The sequence below is a fragment of the Bactrocera neohumeralis genome, chromosome 2 (assembly GCF_024586455.1).
Source record: "Bactrocera neohumeralis isolate Rockhampton chromosome 2, APGP_CSIRO_Bneo_wtdbg2-racon-allhic-juicebox.fasta_v2, whole genome shotgun sequence".
In the NCBI taxonomy this organism is placed as follows: domain Eukaryota; kingdom Metazoa; phylum Arthropoda; class Insecta; order Diptera; family Tephritidae; genus Bactrocera; species Bactrocera neohumeralis.
The window spans coordinates 60,445,591-60,463,486 of NC_065919.1; the positions used below are offsets into that span (position 1 = coordinate 60,445,591).

The following is a 17,896-nucleotide window of genomic DNA, read 5'->3' on the forward strand; positions in this document are numbered from 1 at the left end:
GGTTTTATCAAGCGCTTGCCATGTAATTAATATGGAGTGCTTGAAAATTACCACAGGCACCGTAAGCTCCATATTCTGTATATACATACATAGTTCAGATACCAATTGTAAGGAAGCTCGAGCAGCTGAAGAATAACAAAGCTTACAGAGCAGTTAATACATTCAAGGATACAGACTTGAAACCAATGTAGACATCAAGTCTATTACAAATTATGATTGGAGTGAAACATGCCTACCGCTTAGAAATAAAATATACACCAAACTACTAGAAAGTTGATTAGTGAATTTAAATATAGATTTCTTCATTTAGCAACATGTTATGAAAAATGTTACACCCCAATCGGCACACTTTATCAACAAAGAATTGTACCTGAAATAACTAATGCCGATAAGTTGCACGGTTATATCGCCAAAACAGCAGATTTGGTCGTATAAAATTCGGTTCAGTTTCGGTACCGAAGAACTGGCTGTCGTGGTAATTATTCCGTAGAACTTTCAACACTCAGCATCTATTTGTCGACTTTAGAACGAAACTTTGACTATACGAAAAAAATAAATAAAATCCAACTTTCACTTTACGAGTGCGCGTGGGGGTTTGTTTTGTGTTATGATGACTACATTCACATCTGCTTAAGTAGTTTTATTTATCTAAGCCAACAAATGTAAATACAAAAAGTGCAAAAGCGGAAGAAATGAAACTTTTTCTGCACATTTGAATACTAAATCTTTCATGAAAATGAAACCTTTTTGTGTGCTCATACACCTAACTAATATGTAGACATGTATAAAATAACCAGAGTACCCGGTAGGGATTTCATTGCATCAATGAGTTTTACTATTTTTACTTTATTTATTGGATTAATAATTATTATTTCTAATAGTTCGTTCACATAAGGGTTTAATGGAAATAAAATATTACTAAACGTGTGCTAGGATACTGCAAGTATTTCATATTCAGGTTTCAAATCCAATATTCAGTTGTACTACCTGGATATAACGAGCAAAATAATTAAAGTTCTCAACGGTGTTGAGATTAAAATATAGTAGTCTAAGTAATAAATACTTTTTGTAGGATTTTAAAATATGCCTTGTATATAAAAGTCAACTCGTTCAACTCCTCTCATCAAAGCAAAAACCAATTGCTGATTGTTGGATTGTAAAAAATTTTAAATTTTTGGAAAATTTTGCCAAACGTCAATATCATCACTATCTAAGGCAGAAAACTACCTTCAAGCCGATTTAATCTTTGAAGAAAACGCTCAAAAATGATTTAGGTAAATAAGTAGCTATCGTATATGCATTATAGACAGCCAAATCCCGACTTGACTCGAACTGGTCCATACAAACAGCACGCGCAAGCCGTATCGATATAGTATATTTTTTTGTTTTTGATTTTGGTACAATCTTTATTAATGTTCGTGTGGACTTTGATCTCTTTACGTCAATTATTGTGTGCTTTGCAGCTGCTTGATTGTGACTTTGTCTGATGACTTTTAGGATGAAATAACAAATTAAACAACGATTTTGCTGGAAATTTGGTGTTTTCAAAAAAACAAAAAAACACGGCTACGGGATCGTTGAAAATGTTCTACATGTGTTTTGAGGAGTCTACTTTATCACGAACATAAGTATTTAAGTGGCACAAAGCATCAAGTGGAGGTCATGAAGTCATTGCAGCTTCGTGCAAGTCGCTATAGATGCAGTTCTTGAAAATGTCGTATTGCTAACACGGAGATAGCAACGTTCATTTTGGATCAGCTCAAAAGATATTTGGTAATGTTTTTAATATGGGACGTGTCAATGATAGACTCGTACTTAAAGATTTGCATTTTTTGTATGAACGACGTTCTCCTATAAATCTCCTATACTTATTTGTAGCTGAAGACCCTGCATTCTGCCTAGTCTTTATGAAAAAAAAAAACGACTGAACCCATTGGTGTAGCTATCTGTAGTTTTGTAATATATAATATATTTACATCGGTGCAACGATCATAAGAATAGAGTTTTTTACAACCACTCTTATGCGGAATCGCTTAATACTTTTCACCTGTTAATTTATCTCATTCTTTCTCACATTAATGAAATAATTTTTAAGTTGGTATCCTTTTCTTTTGCCAAGTTTATTAGCTTTCTAATAGGTAAGAAAACATTAACATGAGAGAAAACATCCGATAATAGCTCACGAAACTGGAGCGAATTTCGGTGGGATGCAAAAGTAGACATGGAGTATATGTTGAGCCAAAACTATGTTGATTATTATGATATTGTTTCTATATTGAATTATGAAATCGGTATAGATAAAGCTAAAATGTGATTAGCCTAAAATATGTTTTGCTATAAAGCTAATGGGTTCGTTCAACCTATAACTTTGTGTCTATTCATGATCAAATTTGCCCCCAATCGGCTGAGCGCGTAGTAGACTGCAATGTTTACATTGATATAGTTAATATTGAAAAATTCCCGTTCACAGATCATTTTGGAAAGATGACGAGCACTTCTAAAATCGACAAAATCGACGTTGTATGGGACGAAGGGTCACATGAAATTGACACCTAAGTCAATTTATACTCATTTGAAAGATTTCCTACAGGGTTTGTGTGAGATGTCTTTCTCCAAAGCGATACTAGAGCCAAAAAGCACGACAAACAAATAACAGTGCTAACCGCAAACATTATTTACAAAAATAACAAAAACAGATCAACCCGTACCATCTATGAATTCGAAGACAACCCGAAAGGGGAGAACGCATTTAAAGAATACCACGTCAGAAACACATGCAGAAAGGCTATGTAGCCTCACACTGCAAATGAGAGTAGAGAGGAACTATATTTCAGACAGCGTGCATGTGTGCGTTTGCATAAGGAACGGTTATTGTGACTAACCGACCGACAAACTGCACATCACTTATATGCGCTTCACTACCGGATATGAGAGTATACTCACACCGAGAAGTCGCTTGTACTTAGGAAAGTGCTCATAACATAACAATGCGGTTGTTTTTCTTGTGGTCAGCCCCCTACCGCTGCCCCCCGTTTGTGCACTAAGCACACATGACATCATAAAAACCGTTTATTTTGTTGTCCTTTAGTGCTGCTGAATGTATTGGGCAGTTCCAATGGACGTAGCTTCTAAAAACACCCAAAGCCATATTTACAAAATCCTTACTTTATGCTTGTATGTGTGCGTGTGTCGATGAGGGTGTGTGTGTGTGGGCTTTCTTATTGTTATAATGGACTTGAGCGCACACTCGCCGACCGGTTACAGCATAAGTGCGCTGTTTGCATGTGTTATTATAAGAACCGTTATAAATACGTGTATTTGTGTGTGTGTGAAGCCCACACATGCTTCTATTTTGCTTATCCGTGTACACTCGAGCGCAACGAGTTAATGGTCAAGTGAGTGAATGAGTTTCATCTCTATTTCAAATTGCATCTTTATTTTCTCGTACAACATTCACAAAAGTAAAACGTAACAACAACATCAACAACTACAACAAACACCGAGCAATTCATGTGTATTATAGTTAAACTTTACAACACTGTTTATGCCACATACACTCACATGCACACATATGTATGTATATACGTAGTAAAACCCTCATATTCGAATAGTTGAAAGTAGTCATAACAATAACAACGACAAGAGCGCCGTCTCACATAATGCATACATTTATAGGTAATATTAAAGTAGTAAAAAGTAGTAGCAGATTTTGTATGCACTTACAAATAATAGAGGATGCCATTATGAGGCATCACCGAAGCAGTCAAGTATTTCATATCAAAAATGCTGAGTATTGGCTTATAAAGTGATACGGCTACATGTATGTATGTATATAAGTACGAGTGTGTGCGTTTAGAGACGTAGTGGGTAAACACATGACCTCATAAGGTTGCAAATATAAAAGTGAGTATTATGTGCGCAAATATAAGCAGTTTCTTTTATGGAACTCGCATGTAGCGCTTTGTAGCAACAAACTTTTTTCCTTTTTAACAGACACAATAAAGCTAAGTTTAAGTTTAATTCTGTGTTATGTTACATAATTACAACAGAGTTCCATTTTAGTTTTCTAATATTCTTCGCTCTAAACTAAATAGAAAGCTACCCGTCACGACTTGCCCACAATAACATGTCAATCGACACCTTCCAGACTTGACATATAGATGGCTTCCTAGCCCTAACCTTCAAAATGCGCGTGCATAAATTTTACAGCAGTCGGATGACTAGTTATGATAAACGCGAAATTCGACAAAACTTGCTTCACTATCACTTTGAGTGAAGCAACTTTTGTAATTGAGAAAAAATGAATAGAATTTCGCGTGTTGCTAAAATATTGCTTGAACAGTATTTTTACCCATCAAAAATACTGTTCAAGCAAAAGTGGCACGATCACGAGTATCCGGATACTGCTCTAGGAAAATCAATCATCAAGAATTTTTGTACCAAGTTTGTATGTGGTGTAAAGGGCCCCGAAGACGCTGAACGCGTTGGATACCTAAAATTGGTTTTTACCGACGACAACATCAAAAAAGTCTAAAAAAAAATTTGGATAATCGTCAAGTAAAGTTGTACAGATATCAACCGATCGTGAAGATCACATCATTCATGGATATTTTGGTATGAGAACGCTCTGAGCAATGTGGGTGTCGCGCAAGCTCACAAAACGACGAGTTGATGACTCGGAGAAATGAATTTAGACTTTCAAGAGCAGTAAGCCGGAGTTTGTGCGTCGATATATGACAACTGAGGACACATGGTTCCACCATCCACCCGCTCATCCCATCAATGAAGTTGCTCTAAAGCGTGAAAAAACGCAACGGATGGCTGGCAAGGTTATGAATTTGAATGTGTTATTTTTTATTGACCATATTGAAAAAGGAAGGATCATCAACATCGATTATTACATAATATTATTGGACAGCTTGAAGGACGAAATATCCGAAAACGGCTGCTTTAGAAGAAAAAGAAAGCGCTTTATTAATAAGACAATGCACCGTGTCACTAATCAGTAAAAATGATGGCAAAAATGTAAAAACTGGACTTCAAATCGCTTCCGCAATCACCATATATCTATATCTGATCCCCAATGACTATGCCCCGTTTTCAGATCTTAAAAGGATGCACTTTGGGAAGCACCTTTCGTCGAATGAAGAGGTGATCGCCAGAACTGAGGCTTATTTTGAATCAAAGGACAAAGCGTACTACAAAAAGGATAACGAAAAGTAGGATGATCGGTATAATCAGTGTATCATCCTTGAGGGGAACTTTTTCAATTGTCTTGCTACTTAAAATCTTTTCGAGGTAAAAGATCTCTTAGCCGCAAATGGTCTTTTTGATAACCGTTTTATAAAACGTTTTGGATCCCTAATATCCATATTTCAAATAAAGGAAAAGGAGTTTTGATATGAATATTACACCTACTACTTAAGCGACAGTGATAGCAGACCCTAAGAAAAACATTTTCCTATAAGCTTTAAAGCATTTGTATAAAAACAAAAATTTATGGATCCTGGTTGATGTAGTTTATAGTCAATATTTGCTAAGTTCAGTTTTATGGGCACAGTTCCGAGATTTGATACTTTTATTACAAAAATTTCAAGTAATGTTTCAAACTACTTGTATATCATACATGCTATTCCTTTCCCAATCAATGACGATGGAGCAGACGTTCTATTGCCTGATCATGAAAAAGTTCGAATAGCAATTACCCGTCTGAAAAACAACAAAGCGGCGGTGGTCTATGAATTGCCGGCGAGCTATTCAAATACTGCAAACTGAAAAGGTGATGCATTATCATATATGTTCGGATGAAAGCATGCTCTACGATTGGAACCTAAGTGTGTAACTTTAAAAACTGGGAGTGACACCGCCCTATATTTGGTTAAATGTACATATCTTCTAAACCACGTAGCTACAATTGCCAAATTCGCTCACAATAAATCGCTTTAGCCCCCCTATCGACACTGTAAATATAAATGAAATCAGAAGATAAGCCCGTCCACTTCCCATGTAAGGGTACTCTTAAAAACTGGTAAAAGTGCAATAAATCAATGAATAAATATTTTAGGTTAAATCCCATATTTCGGGACTCGCTTGACCAACTTCGAATAAATTTCAATCGCGTAATTTTTCTTACATTCCTATATTGCAGTGTGGAAACCTTGCACGAACAGACAGACAATCACACGGATTTGAACTCGTTTCGTCATCGCGATCATATTTTGGGTTGTCGAAAAAGTCTTTTCGTATTTCTAATCAAACTTCAACTTATTTTTCTTTTTATATTTTACTAATAAATAAATAAACAAATGTATATACCATTTTTTTCTACCACTTTTTTGCCACTTTTTCGCTACAAACATTATTCCATCAGTGTGCAACTTTCATGAGTGTAAATCGAAATTTTGAAATTTTCAGAATGAAAGCGAGCAAATCATTGTTGTGCTACACGAACAGCATCATCTCCGTAAACTTCACAAATTTCAGTGGTGGCTTGCGTGGCAGTCTTTTCAAAAATTTATACAAAAATTTCACTTAAATAAAGCGAACTTTTTTTCGTGAATTTAATTATTTTCTGACACAATGTATTGGTCACTGGATATATTGCAACGACATCTATTGACAAAATATCTTTTTCGACTACCCTATATATACTACTATAGTATATATATACATATAACTCTATATCTATCTCGATCAGTGTCATGTAAAACATACATCCGTTAAGTGAACAAAAGTACTACACACTTTCGTTTGGAAAATATTCAGCTCAAATTTTCGGCTTATTTACTCGTTCACTTTTTCAGAAACATTGTTACTAAGCGAGTTGGCTCCTCTGAATGTGTTTTAAAATATGTTTGCTATTTCTATATTCGTAACATCTTTGTCATGCTGACCAACATTTCAATTTGGTTGGTTCTAACTTGCCTCAAATGACATGTCTTTATTCTCTTTCCTTGGAGAGGCGCTTTAATTATACATTCACTGTCAATTCCATCAAAATGTACAAGAGAACAGATGTCCAGCAGCTAAGTTTGGATCCATAAAATTGGTGTGTTCGCTTAAAGACTTTTCTCAGCAACAATGATACGTTCATTTTGAAAATTTTTTCACATTTTTATGTTGCTGCCTGTCATTCACCTGTTACGGATGCTTATCAGCTATGCACAACAACAAGCATCTCTTCAGCTACTTTTGCGAGCAGAATTAATACAACACAACATGAATCTGCCAGTTAGTCAAGCAACAACATCAAATGCTCGAATAAAAAAGAAAACGAGTACCGTAACTGATGCATTGCTTAGATGAAGCAACAGCATACTTTAGTAGCCGTTATGTACTAGCTTGTAGCGTTTTTTCGGCCCTGCGCTCTCGGAAGTATCTTTTCGCTGGCAAATGAGAAAATATTTCAGAGTGACACAAGAAAAGTGCCAAGCTGTGCTTTTAATTTAAGGGCAACGATTTTCCTGAAACAAAACTTCTAAAAAGAATTTTTACCGTATTTTATACTACGACACTTTATACGTTTGGGTATTTCAACTTTGTTCATAGTTAATGATATTTACTGGACTGAATAAGGTAAACTCTTTAAGTGATGTGAACTTAACATAACAATTGTAGGCTTTTATGTAAGTGATCAGTATCTTCAAAGAAAACCGTCTTTCGGCTCTGTCTGAAAAGGGTGTACAAACAAAATAAGGAGACGAGGTCAAATACTACGGTTCTCTTTAACTAGAAGAGATCTATATTTCTATTTGCGACAACTACCCTTGAATTGGATTTAATAAGACCAATTTTTAAGAAAAAATTGTGGTTTCGATGTTCGTCGTCTAACAACCTTTTTTTTATACCATGTAGATTTTATATTTAGCAAAATTTCTCTTGTTACTGTCTATCGTCTGATTCGGTGTGAAAAAATTTATATCTTTGCACATAAACAGATTTATTGAAATAAAATTTCAATAACTTGTTACCGTAGGAGAAGTGGTTAGGTCAGGCCTTGAGAGAAAAAATCAAAAGTCTTTAAGAACTGCTGTAACATGTATTTCTTGAATTCGTGGAAGCCGATCTAACCATCGACAATGCGATGCCTAGAAAACAATTGCAAGCCGAGAGACGTTTCTAAAGTTCTCTGAGCTGTGGAATTCTGATGAAAAGTTCGCTTTGCTTCGACAAAGAAGTTTTGCTGTGAGCTCTTATTATTTCTTCATTTATCTCCAAAAACATTGTTTAAAGTCACTAAATTTAAAGTCTATTTTCTGTCAATTTTTTTATTAGTTTATTAGTTTCGTGGTGATCTTCTCTCCTTCTATTGACCACACTGATGAACAAGATATTTAGATAAATGTCATCCCCAAATTATATAACAATATAATTTCTCCGAGAACAAAATGTTTTTAAACGCACCTACCAGTATATTTACTATGGTTAGTTCAGGTTACTTTTTCTTAACTTCTATTTGATATATATCGCCAACGATGCCCGAACTTGGTCCATCCCTACAAGCTATTATACCGCTCTGCCGCTTTTATCCTCTCGCTTTTCGCTATTCCACTTTCCTTCACTTTCGCTATGCACTTTCCGTTGGCTTTCTAAATTTCTAGCGCCAACAATGGACACGGCTCTCAGCCATTTCTGCCTGCCAATCATATGAAATGCAAAAGTCATTGTAAACAAGACTGGACATAGGTAGCTAAGCAAAAAAGTAGAAGAAGAAGATGGAGAAAACACCGACACTTTGCATACTCAAAGCGTTTTCCACACCTTTGCGCCACTCAGCCTAACAGGCCGCTCGCTGTTGTCCAGCGCATAGTATCAACGGGTTATTTATAAAACTACAAACATGTATGTGTGTTGGTAGGTTTACCGGTTTATCCCCTGGCATTAGCATCTCTTGACCGTTTTGAAATGTCCGGCATGCACTTGACGACGTGTACGTAAAAAATCGTGTTGATGATCTCACTCGGATATGCATTAACTTGTTTTCGCTTTCCAAACCGGCCAACCCCCCTCGTGTATACTCATATTAGACTTTGTCGCCATAGTATGCACATACATGGAAAATCGTAGCTGCGAAAAATGGTTGAACATGCTGCAGGTGTTGCAGTGCCATTTAATAACAAACACCTCTCGTTGCATGCAACAAATTATGCAGATTGCAAACTTGTAGAATTTTCAATAAATTTCTTATGCGAGAACAAGGCAAGTTGTGTTGAAAACAATGTATTTTGCAAAATTGGTGTTGTTTCTTAAAAGCAAAAGTTGGTTGGCTATGTTATTTATAAACTGTTCTAAATATATTTTGACATTATAAAATGATGGGTACTTAAACTTAAGAATTTAAATTATTTTAAAAAATTTCGAAGTAGTTGCAGTTAAGCAAACGCTTTCAACCCTCGCGACTGAGACTGTACTAATCCAGTTTTATTAATCAGGTGTTATGGAGATGCAGAAACAGCGATCTCGATATATTATTATTGTTTCCTCAATTTCAATAGTAAAAGATAAACACAATTATAGTCACGTTAGTTTTTAATATTATATTATTATCAAAAGTCATACTCATATTCAGAGATTCGTTCCGATTATAATATTTTATCTAAAAAAAATCTTCGAAAATCTTTTCAAATTAGTTTTTTTCCTTGAAAATAACAATGCTGTGATTTAAGACTAGTATATATGATATATAGGTAGTTCCACACACACTTTTACTTAATATTGACTCTAAGGTCTCCAACTATACAAGAGCTATTGGTAATTAAAGTATCACAGCTCAGAACAGTACCCATAAAGCTGCACTTAGAAAATATTGACACTATAAACTACTTCAACCAGGATCCATAAATATTTTTCTCTACAAATGCGTTGAAGCTAATAGGAAAATATTTTTCCTACGACCAGCTATATCTGTCGCACAAATAATCTCGTAAGGTTGGTTCTATGTAGTATACCTCAATTTTTTTGGTTGGAATAAAAATTTCTTCATGAAAACAATGCAATATTAACATCTAAACTCGTTTTCCTTCATTTGAAATATGACTTCCTTGATATCCAAAACGTTTTATAAAACGGTTATCTTCAAGACCACCTGCGGCTAAGAGATCTTGTACCTAGAAAAGATTTTAAGTAACAAGTCATTTGAAAAGTCCCCCTCAAAGGAGATACACTGATTATAACGACAGTCCAAGTTTCGGTATCATTTTCATAGTACGATTTGTCCTTTGCTTCAAAATAGGACTTAGTTTTTGCGATCACCTCTTCTTTCGACGAAAATTTCTTTTCAGCGAGCATTCTATCAAGGTCTGAAAACAGGAAATAATCACTGCGGTCCAGATCTGGAGAATACGGTGAATGTGGAAGCAATTTGAGACCCAATTTATGGATATTTGCCATCGTTTTTACTAACTTGTGACACGGTGCAGTTTCTTGATGAAAAAGCACTTTATTTTTTTCAAATGCGGTCGTTTTTCGCCGATTTCGTTCTTCAAATTGTCTAGTCTCTAATTGTCGAGACAAAAACTCGGGTATATTACGCTTGAACATCTCTAAATCATCAACTAGTCATTGGTTTTGGACAAAAGTGAGCTCGCACCGCAACCACTTTGCACAGATCTTTTTCACCTACAAGTATATGTGAACAATATGATATACACGGACAGTTGATATCTGTAGAGTGCCTGCTATTTCGAACAATTTCACTTTACGATCACTTAAACATATTTTGTGGACTTTTGATGTTTTTGTCCGTAACAACTCTTTTGTGCGTCCACTGCGTTTTTGTGTCTTCGGTGCTCGTTTCATCATGTCTAAACTTGTGAGCAAGCCAAGTTTTTGCTTCAACTATATTTTGTACCTTCCAAAAAAATATTATGAATACACGAAATTTCTTTCTATCCAATTTTTTCACAATAACACAATAAAAAGTTGCTTCACTTAAAATTATATAATTCCCAAAGTGATGATGAAAACTGTCAAATTTATAAATGCTCCTTTGGTAAAAACCTGAATGAGAATTTGTCTTTTTACGACTTGGATACTTAACTACGACTTGGCTCTCTTTTTCCAATACATAAATATAAAGTTGAGAGAACATGAAAGGAGTAAATTTAAAAGAATGAGAGATAAAAGAAATCAGAACTGTTATTGACTAGTTTGATTAAGCAGTATCTTCTAAGATCGTAAATTTAAATCTAATCGTAAATTTTAATCTTCTAAGATCGTAAATTTAAATTGGAGCAATCTCTTCTGTTATTAGTTGGTGTTAAGAGATGAAAACGGCAGATATACTAGTTGGAAGCACTAAGATTAAAAGGACTTAGTTGCATGTGTTACATGATAATAGTCAAATGATATGTGAGTATTTTTCTCGTAAACCTTTGATTCAGTAAACCTTTTGAAACTCACCTTTTGATAGGTCGAAATGGCGGCAGCTGCAATTTTCTTGAGCGGTAACACTTTGCGCTTCATTCTTCTCAAACGCTCCGCGAAGACGCCAGTCAAGCCTTTTATTTTGGGGGCGCTAAGGGGGCGCATGCGTGGAACTGCAGAATTAGCGTGAGGTAAATGTGCAGCTGGCATTGCATTACTGCTGACAGGGCTTTGCATATGCGGACATGTGTGTGGCATATGAATTGACGCCGCAGGTGCTGAGCCAGCACAGCCTGCTGCTGATGTCGGCGCAGCCGATACTAAAGGAGGCAATCCAACCGATGAATTAGCTAGGGGCGCCACCGTTGGTGCCATTGTCGGTAGCTGCATAACGTTTGGCAGCTGACAACTAATCGGTAATAAAAACATTTGATTATTCATTGACGCATTCGAATTAGACGCTGCAGCGGGGCACATGCTCGTCAGCATTGAAGCGGACGTGGTAACAGGCGTACCGGTCATGTTGGTGGAGTAGCTGTCACATAACCAATTTGCGGAAGCGTAGTGTGGCGTTTGCGCTGAAGTGGCCGTTGCTGTAGCTGTGGTTACTGGCTGCGATGCTGTGATATTGCTTGGCATAAACGCATTCATCGGTAGTTGCGCCGCGTTTAACATTGTTGGTGGCTGTGGCGGTGTTGGCGGGGGTGGCACTGTAAACGAAGTGGGCATAGTAAGCATAGCCGTTGGCATCGCAGTGTTGTTGCCTACTGTTGTGGCAGCACAGTGCCCGCCAAAACAGTTAGTATGGGGATTTGGTGCAGCTAGCGTCGCAACGCAATTAATTGGTTGACATGATGAATGCATGTGCACCTGTTGTTGTTGTTGTGGCTGCACCTGAAGTGTCGGCGCTTGCGGCTGGTAGTGCGCCTGCGCATGCAAAACTGCACGCTGTTGTTGTTGTTGCTTTTCGTGGCACTGCGCGCATATCGTTTGCTTGCTGGCATTTGTTGTATTAATGCTGGTGTTATTGTTAGTGTTGCCATTAAGTGTGGTTGGCTGTGCATAAGGAGTGGCCCGCGCTCCACTCGTTGCAGTGGACTGCTTTGGCGCCTTTGGCCCGTGCCAGCATTGCAGCGCGCAAGGTACCAAGCCCACCAGCTGCATGCCACCAAGGTGGCTCGCTTCGTTCAGGTTTGGGGCAGCTATTTTGAAGCAATAATTCACCAGTTATTTCTAATTTTATCCTGAAAAAAAAAAAACAAACGCAATGGTTGATTTGTTAGCATAACTTGTACTCGTATTTTCAGAATATCACATCATATTGTCACATCATCATCACATCACAACTTCATAAGAGGACCGAAAATAGCTGACCAAAGAAGACCCGATTCAATCGAATCAAATTAGGTTGAAATCATTGTAACCGTCAAATTTTCTTTGAATTCCAACTCACTTATTAATTCAGTCAAATACATTTAGTGACTAAAAGAGTGTAGTAATTACGAAATCATTAAAACCACAAAATTGAGAATTTTTGTCAAAACCGTCGGTGAGTGAATTGCGAAAACTTAAAAAATGAGAAGTTGTAAGAATTTGTATGAAAATATTGCTAAGGACGCCCTAAATAAGAACAAAATGTGTATTTTAGAGAAAAAAGACAAAAACACACAAACAAAAATCGATTTAAAGTACATAAGGTTGTGATAGTAATAGTGATAGTGGTAAAGTACATAAGGTTCAGATAGGTTGTCAAATATCTCCCTTCCGCCTTTTTGTCTTTTGAATATGTACTATGTTTAAAACGCTACAGAGCTCGTATCTGGTAATACTATACATCTTTGAGAGGTCTTGACATAACCTACAAAACTGCGCTATGATTAGTTTGGATATTGCGTTCAACAGTTATAGACGTGCAAACATGGAGTTCACTAACGCCGAAATTGGCGTTATTTTAAAGTTTTCCTTCGTTAAAGGCAAATCCGCTAAAGAATCGTTCCGTAAGATTGACGGTGTTTTGGGGGATCGTACTCTATTACTTCGAACCGCGGAGGAATGGTTTCGACGACTCAGGCCAGGTAAAAACGACACCATGGATAAGCCAGTCGCCGGAAGACCTGTGACGACGAATACCGATCAAATCATGGAAAATCTCGAGTTAGACCGGCATGTGGCATCTCGTGACATCGCCCACAAGATGGGAGTTAGTCACCAAACCATTTTAAACCATTTTGCAGAAGGCAGGATACACAAAAAAGCTTGATGTTTGGGTGCCGCATGATTTGACGCAAAAAAACTTTCTGGACCGAATCAACGCCTGCGATATACTGCTGAAGCGGAATGAACTGGACCCATTTTTGAAGCGGATATTGACTGGCGACGAAAAATGGATCACATACGACAATATCAAGTGAAAACGGTAGTGGTCGAAGGCCGGTGAATCATTCCAAACAGTGGCAAAGCCGGGCCTGACGGTCAGGAAGATTTTGCTGTGTGTATGGTAGGATTGGAAAGGAATCATCCACTATGAACAGCTCCCATATGGCCAGAGGCTTAATTTTACCACCTACTGCGAAAAAGTGGAGCGCTTGAAGCAGGCGATCGACCAGAAGCGTCCAGAACTTCGTTGATGACTCGTCGTAAGCTACAGGAGCTCGAATGGGAGGTTTTATCCGATAAATGTATGTTTATAAATCTTTAAATAGAGAGCAAAAAAACGGAAGGGAGATATTTGACAATTATATTATATTTAAGGAAGATAAGAATATCATAGCAACCAAGTCTAAGGAATTTTCATAAACCTTCACATCACTCACAATATCACCACTTACAATCCACATTATGCACTACTCACTATAGTACCTCACATCAACATCCACAGACTAGTACACCAACCACAATAATATCACATAAATCACGCCATCAGATTCCTCACACAAATAAGAATAAAATGACAGACAATTGAGGTATCCCAGACATTCGATAAAGACAATGATTTGTTACACGTTGTCGTGATCATATCACCTCATCCCTCTCAGTTTTGGGTACACAAAATTATAGAATACCGTTTTCTTTTTTTAAATCAAAATCTATTGAGTAAAACACCAATAGATATACCTTCAATAGCATACACACATACATATAAACTAGTTTTTTCTTTATTTTAATAAGTGCGAAGATGAAGTAGGTTTGTGGATCAAATGTGGGTCTCTTAGCGCAGTAACTTTAAGTCCACTCGAAATGGAGGTAAGCAGTATATGTACATACATCTGTTGAAGGATTAAAAGGCATGAAACATTTTGGATGTTCTGCAGTAAGTGCAGCAAACATTTCCGATTCGATCCCTGCTCAAAGCACGAGTAATAAGAGGCCACTCCCAAATACAAAATTTATTATCATATTTAACCCATTGTCGTCTTACAGTACTTGGAAGTAACATCAAACGTTTTGCTCAGTTAAACGGAATGGAAGAATCTACAATACAATCTAAAAAGTTTGTATTACTTCACTTTTTGGTATATGCATTATGTGTTCGCTCCACGTGCTCATTGCAAGTTGACGTTTGCTACAGTGCAGTAACAAATTAAAAGACCCGTTTTCTTGAAATTATTTCCAGCAAAGTTTTCAATATTTTTCTTCAATTTGAAAATAAGGTATTAGTTTCGTTGCTTATTAAAACAATAAATAATAAAGCAGGAAATATCTATCTCCTTTGTCTGACGGTAACAATCGGTTTTCTCTTAAAGACTTGTGCCGCTGGGCAAATAAATACAATCATTGATCGTTTTTATGGCAAATCTTTGAAGAAAGATGAAGTTGCTTTAATTTTAGAAAAATCATAGATAATGAATTAAACACTACAGGAGCACGAGTGAAGAGTTAGCTGTACTCATAATATTCAAAACAATTTCCCGTAATAGCTTCGACTCAATACTAAGATTTTTACATGTTAACGATAATTCAAAAATCTCGGAAAATAATAAAGATCGGCTATTCAAAATACGTCCTATGATTGATGCTCTGAACAAACGCTTTCAGCATGTGTAACACGGAGCCAAGAAATTATGGAATCTGTGGTTATTTTCAAGGGCAGAAGCTCCATCAAACAATATTGCCCCATGAAATCAATTAAGCGTGATTATAAATTGTGGTGTTTGTCGGCTCAATATGATTATATTAAAAAGTTACAAAAATATCAAGCAAAAAATTAAAATGAAGAAGCATAGGAGATGAGTGGGGCAATAACAAGTATGTGTACTTTGATAATTACTTTAACTTCGAAAGGAAACCAGACAATCAAATTAAAAGAGGCGAGTTTGATTCACGATCAAGAACGAATTGTTTACAAACGGATAGATAATAAAACAATATTATGGCGTCTATTTTTCATGGCACTAAGAAAAATACAGTAAAGGGAAGCGATTGAAAAAATTAAAACTCATTCATGGGCGGAGCAGACCATGCATATCAACCGCCATAGGCGGGCATAAGCATAGGGAGGCGATTCCAAAAATGGTGGCATAGATTGTTATGGGGGCTTTTGGAAATAACTTTCCTTAATTATTATGTCGTATACTGTCCAACACATGAAAAAATCACTTTTCTGGAATATAGACGGTCCGTTGCTCAAGGTCTAATGATGCAAAAGGATATTGGTGCCAATAAACGAAGCTTGAATAAGACGGCAACACAATCAAGCAAAAAACGTTGTGGTAAGGGTGCGTCGGTTGCAACTGATGTTCGGCTTGGGAGTACATTGGCCAATATTTGTTGAAAGCCGAGGAAGATGTAAGATGTGCAGCATAAAAAAGCTTCAGTTCAAACCGCATTAGAAGGCTACTATGAAAATAAGAAACTGTAGTTCAAAGTACCATATTCTTTTTGTAAACTACGGTATCCTTGAAATTTATAGTTTTCTTTTTTTGTTAATAAAATACTCATATGAATGACATAATTGAAAAATAAATTAAACATACTAATTTTTCCTGAGCTTGGTCAACTAAGGGTTAAATCCTGCCCTATTTATGAATACTTAAATATTTTGCGTTTCATAAGGTGCGTTCCAAGGTAAACAGGACTTATTGAATCTAGCCCTGGTGGCGCCATCTATATGTCGACTGATGCGTTAGAATCTGCTATCTTCATCAACTGTTCAGTGGGAATTTCATGACATTTCATTGCTAGGATAACTTCACTTTCGTTTTAAGTGTCAGTATGCTTGTGTTATCTGTGCAAAAATGAGCTTCGAACAAAGAACCAACATTAAATTTTGTTCCAAAATTGGTAAAACTTTTGCCGAAACGTTTCAATTGATCCTGCTTATCTGTAGCAGAGTGCACGAATGGTTTCAACGTTTTCAAAGTGGTCGTGAGGACATAAATGACGATCAACATGTGGGCCAATCAAAATCCGTGATCACCGGGAATTCCATCGAAACTGTGCGTGAATTCATCAAAAATCAGCCGAAATCATCACTAAAATGAAATTCTTGGAAATGGAATTGAACATCTCCAAAACATCGATTTATCGCATTTCGACCCAACATTTGGGCTTACGAAAGGTGTGTGCACGGTTTGCTCCGCTCAAATTGACTGACGACCAATAATTGCTCTCATCGATCGACGCTTGTGACCGATTATTTGACCAAAAATCACATTTTAACCATTAACCACTCTCCGTATTCACCTGATATGGCATCGTGCGACTTCTTCCTTTTCGGAAAAATGCATTTTCCCATGAAAGAAAAGCGTTATGCAGATGTAGAGGCCATTTAAAAGGTTTGCACCAGCATACTGGCGGCCATACCGGACAACCAGCTAAAACACTTGTTCGACATGCTTTTGGACCGTGCAAAAAGTTGTATTGAAGCAGAAGGAGACTATTTTGAATAAAATATATTGATCTTGCCGAGAAAACCATTTATTCTGTTATTTTTTTAAGTCCTATTTTCTTTGGAACACACCTTGTATTTACAATTTCATACTTTTTTTAGAGCGTATTCATACATTTTCAGCATTATGTTATGGGTTTATATATATACTATTTAGCTTTGCTAATAAAAACCGGAAATTTGAATTTCTTATATAAGTTCCATATTATCTCTTAATGTAATAAAACTTACATATTGAGCGACATATAAAACCAAGCGGAAGTTCGAAAATCTTTATATTAGGTACTTGACCCAAGCAGGAAATACTATTATTCAGAAAATAAATGTGCGTTGAACGAGTTTTCCGATTCGGAAATCATCGGAACTGTAGTGTCCTGCAATATTAATCAACAATAACTAACCTTCCACCCTTAATCGCATCCTCAGAACAGTAATTAAAAAATCCAATTCAAAGATAGCTTATGTGTACCACCAAATAATAATCAAAATAATATTATAAAGTTTAGATAATTTTTATTAAATATTCGTAAGTACGTATGCGTATAGGTATGTGTATATATTCAACAAAAGATCCAACAAAAAAGCGAACAACGCATTTTATTTTTGTTGTTGGTGTCATCGTATTGTTGAAAGATTCAGTGGTGA

At 36.5% G+C, this 17,896-nt stretch overlaps 1 protein-coding gene across 3 annotated transcripts in view; it reads right to left on the reverse strand.

Moving 5' to 3' along the window:
• LOC126751535 (cytotoxic granule associated RNA binding protein TIA1) overlaps positions 1-12,601 on the reverse strand; it is a 183,670-nt gene extending 171,069 nt beyond the window's left edge. For all 3 annotated transcript variants that reach the window (XM_050461878.1, XM_050461880.1, XM_050461879.1), the window contains exon 1: positions 11,401-12,601. In XM_050461878.1, coding sequence (XP_050317835.1) covers positions 11,401-12,528 — 1,128 coding nt within the window. In that variant the 5' untranslated portion in view covers positions 12,529-12,601. The remainder of the gene's footprint in view (positions 1-11,400) is intronic.
• Positions 12,602-17,896: the final 5,295 nt, after the last annotated feature.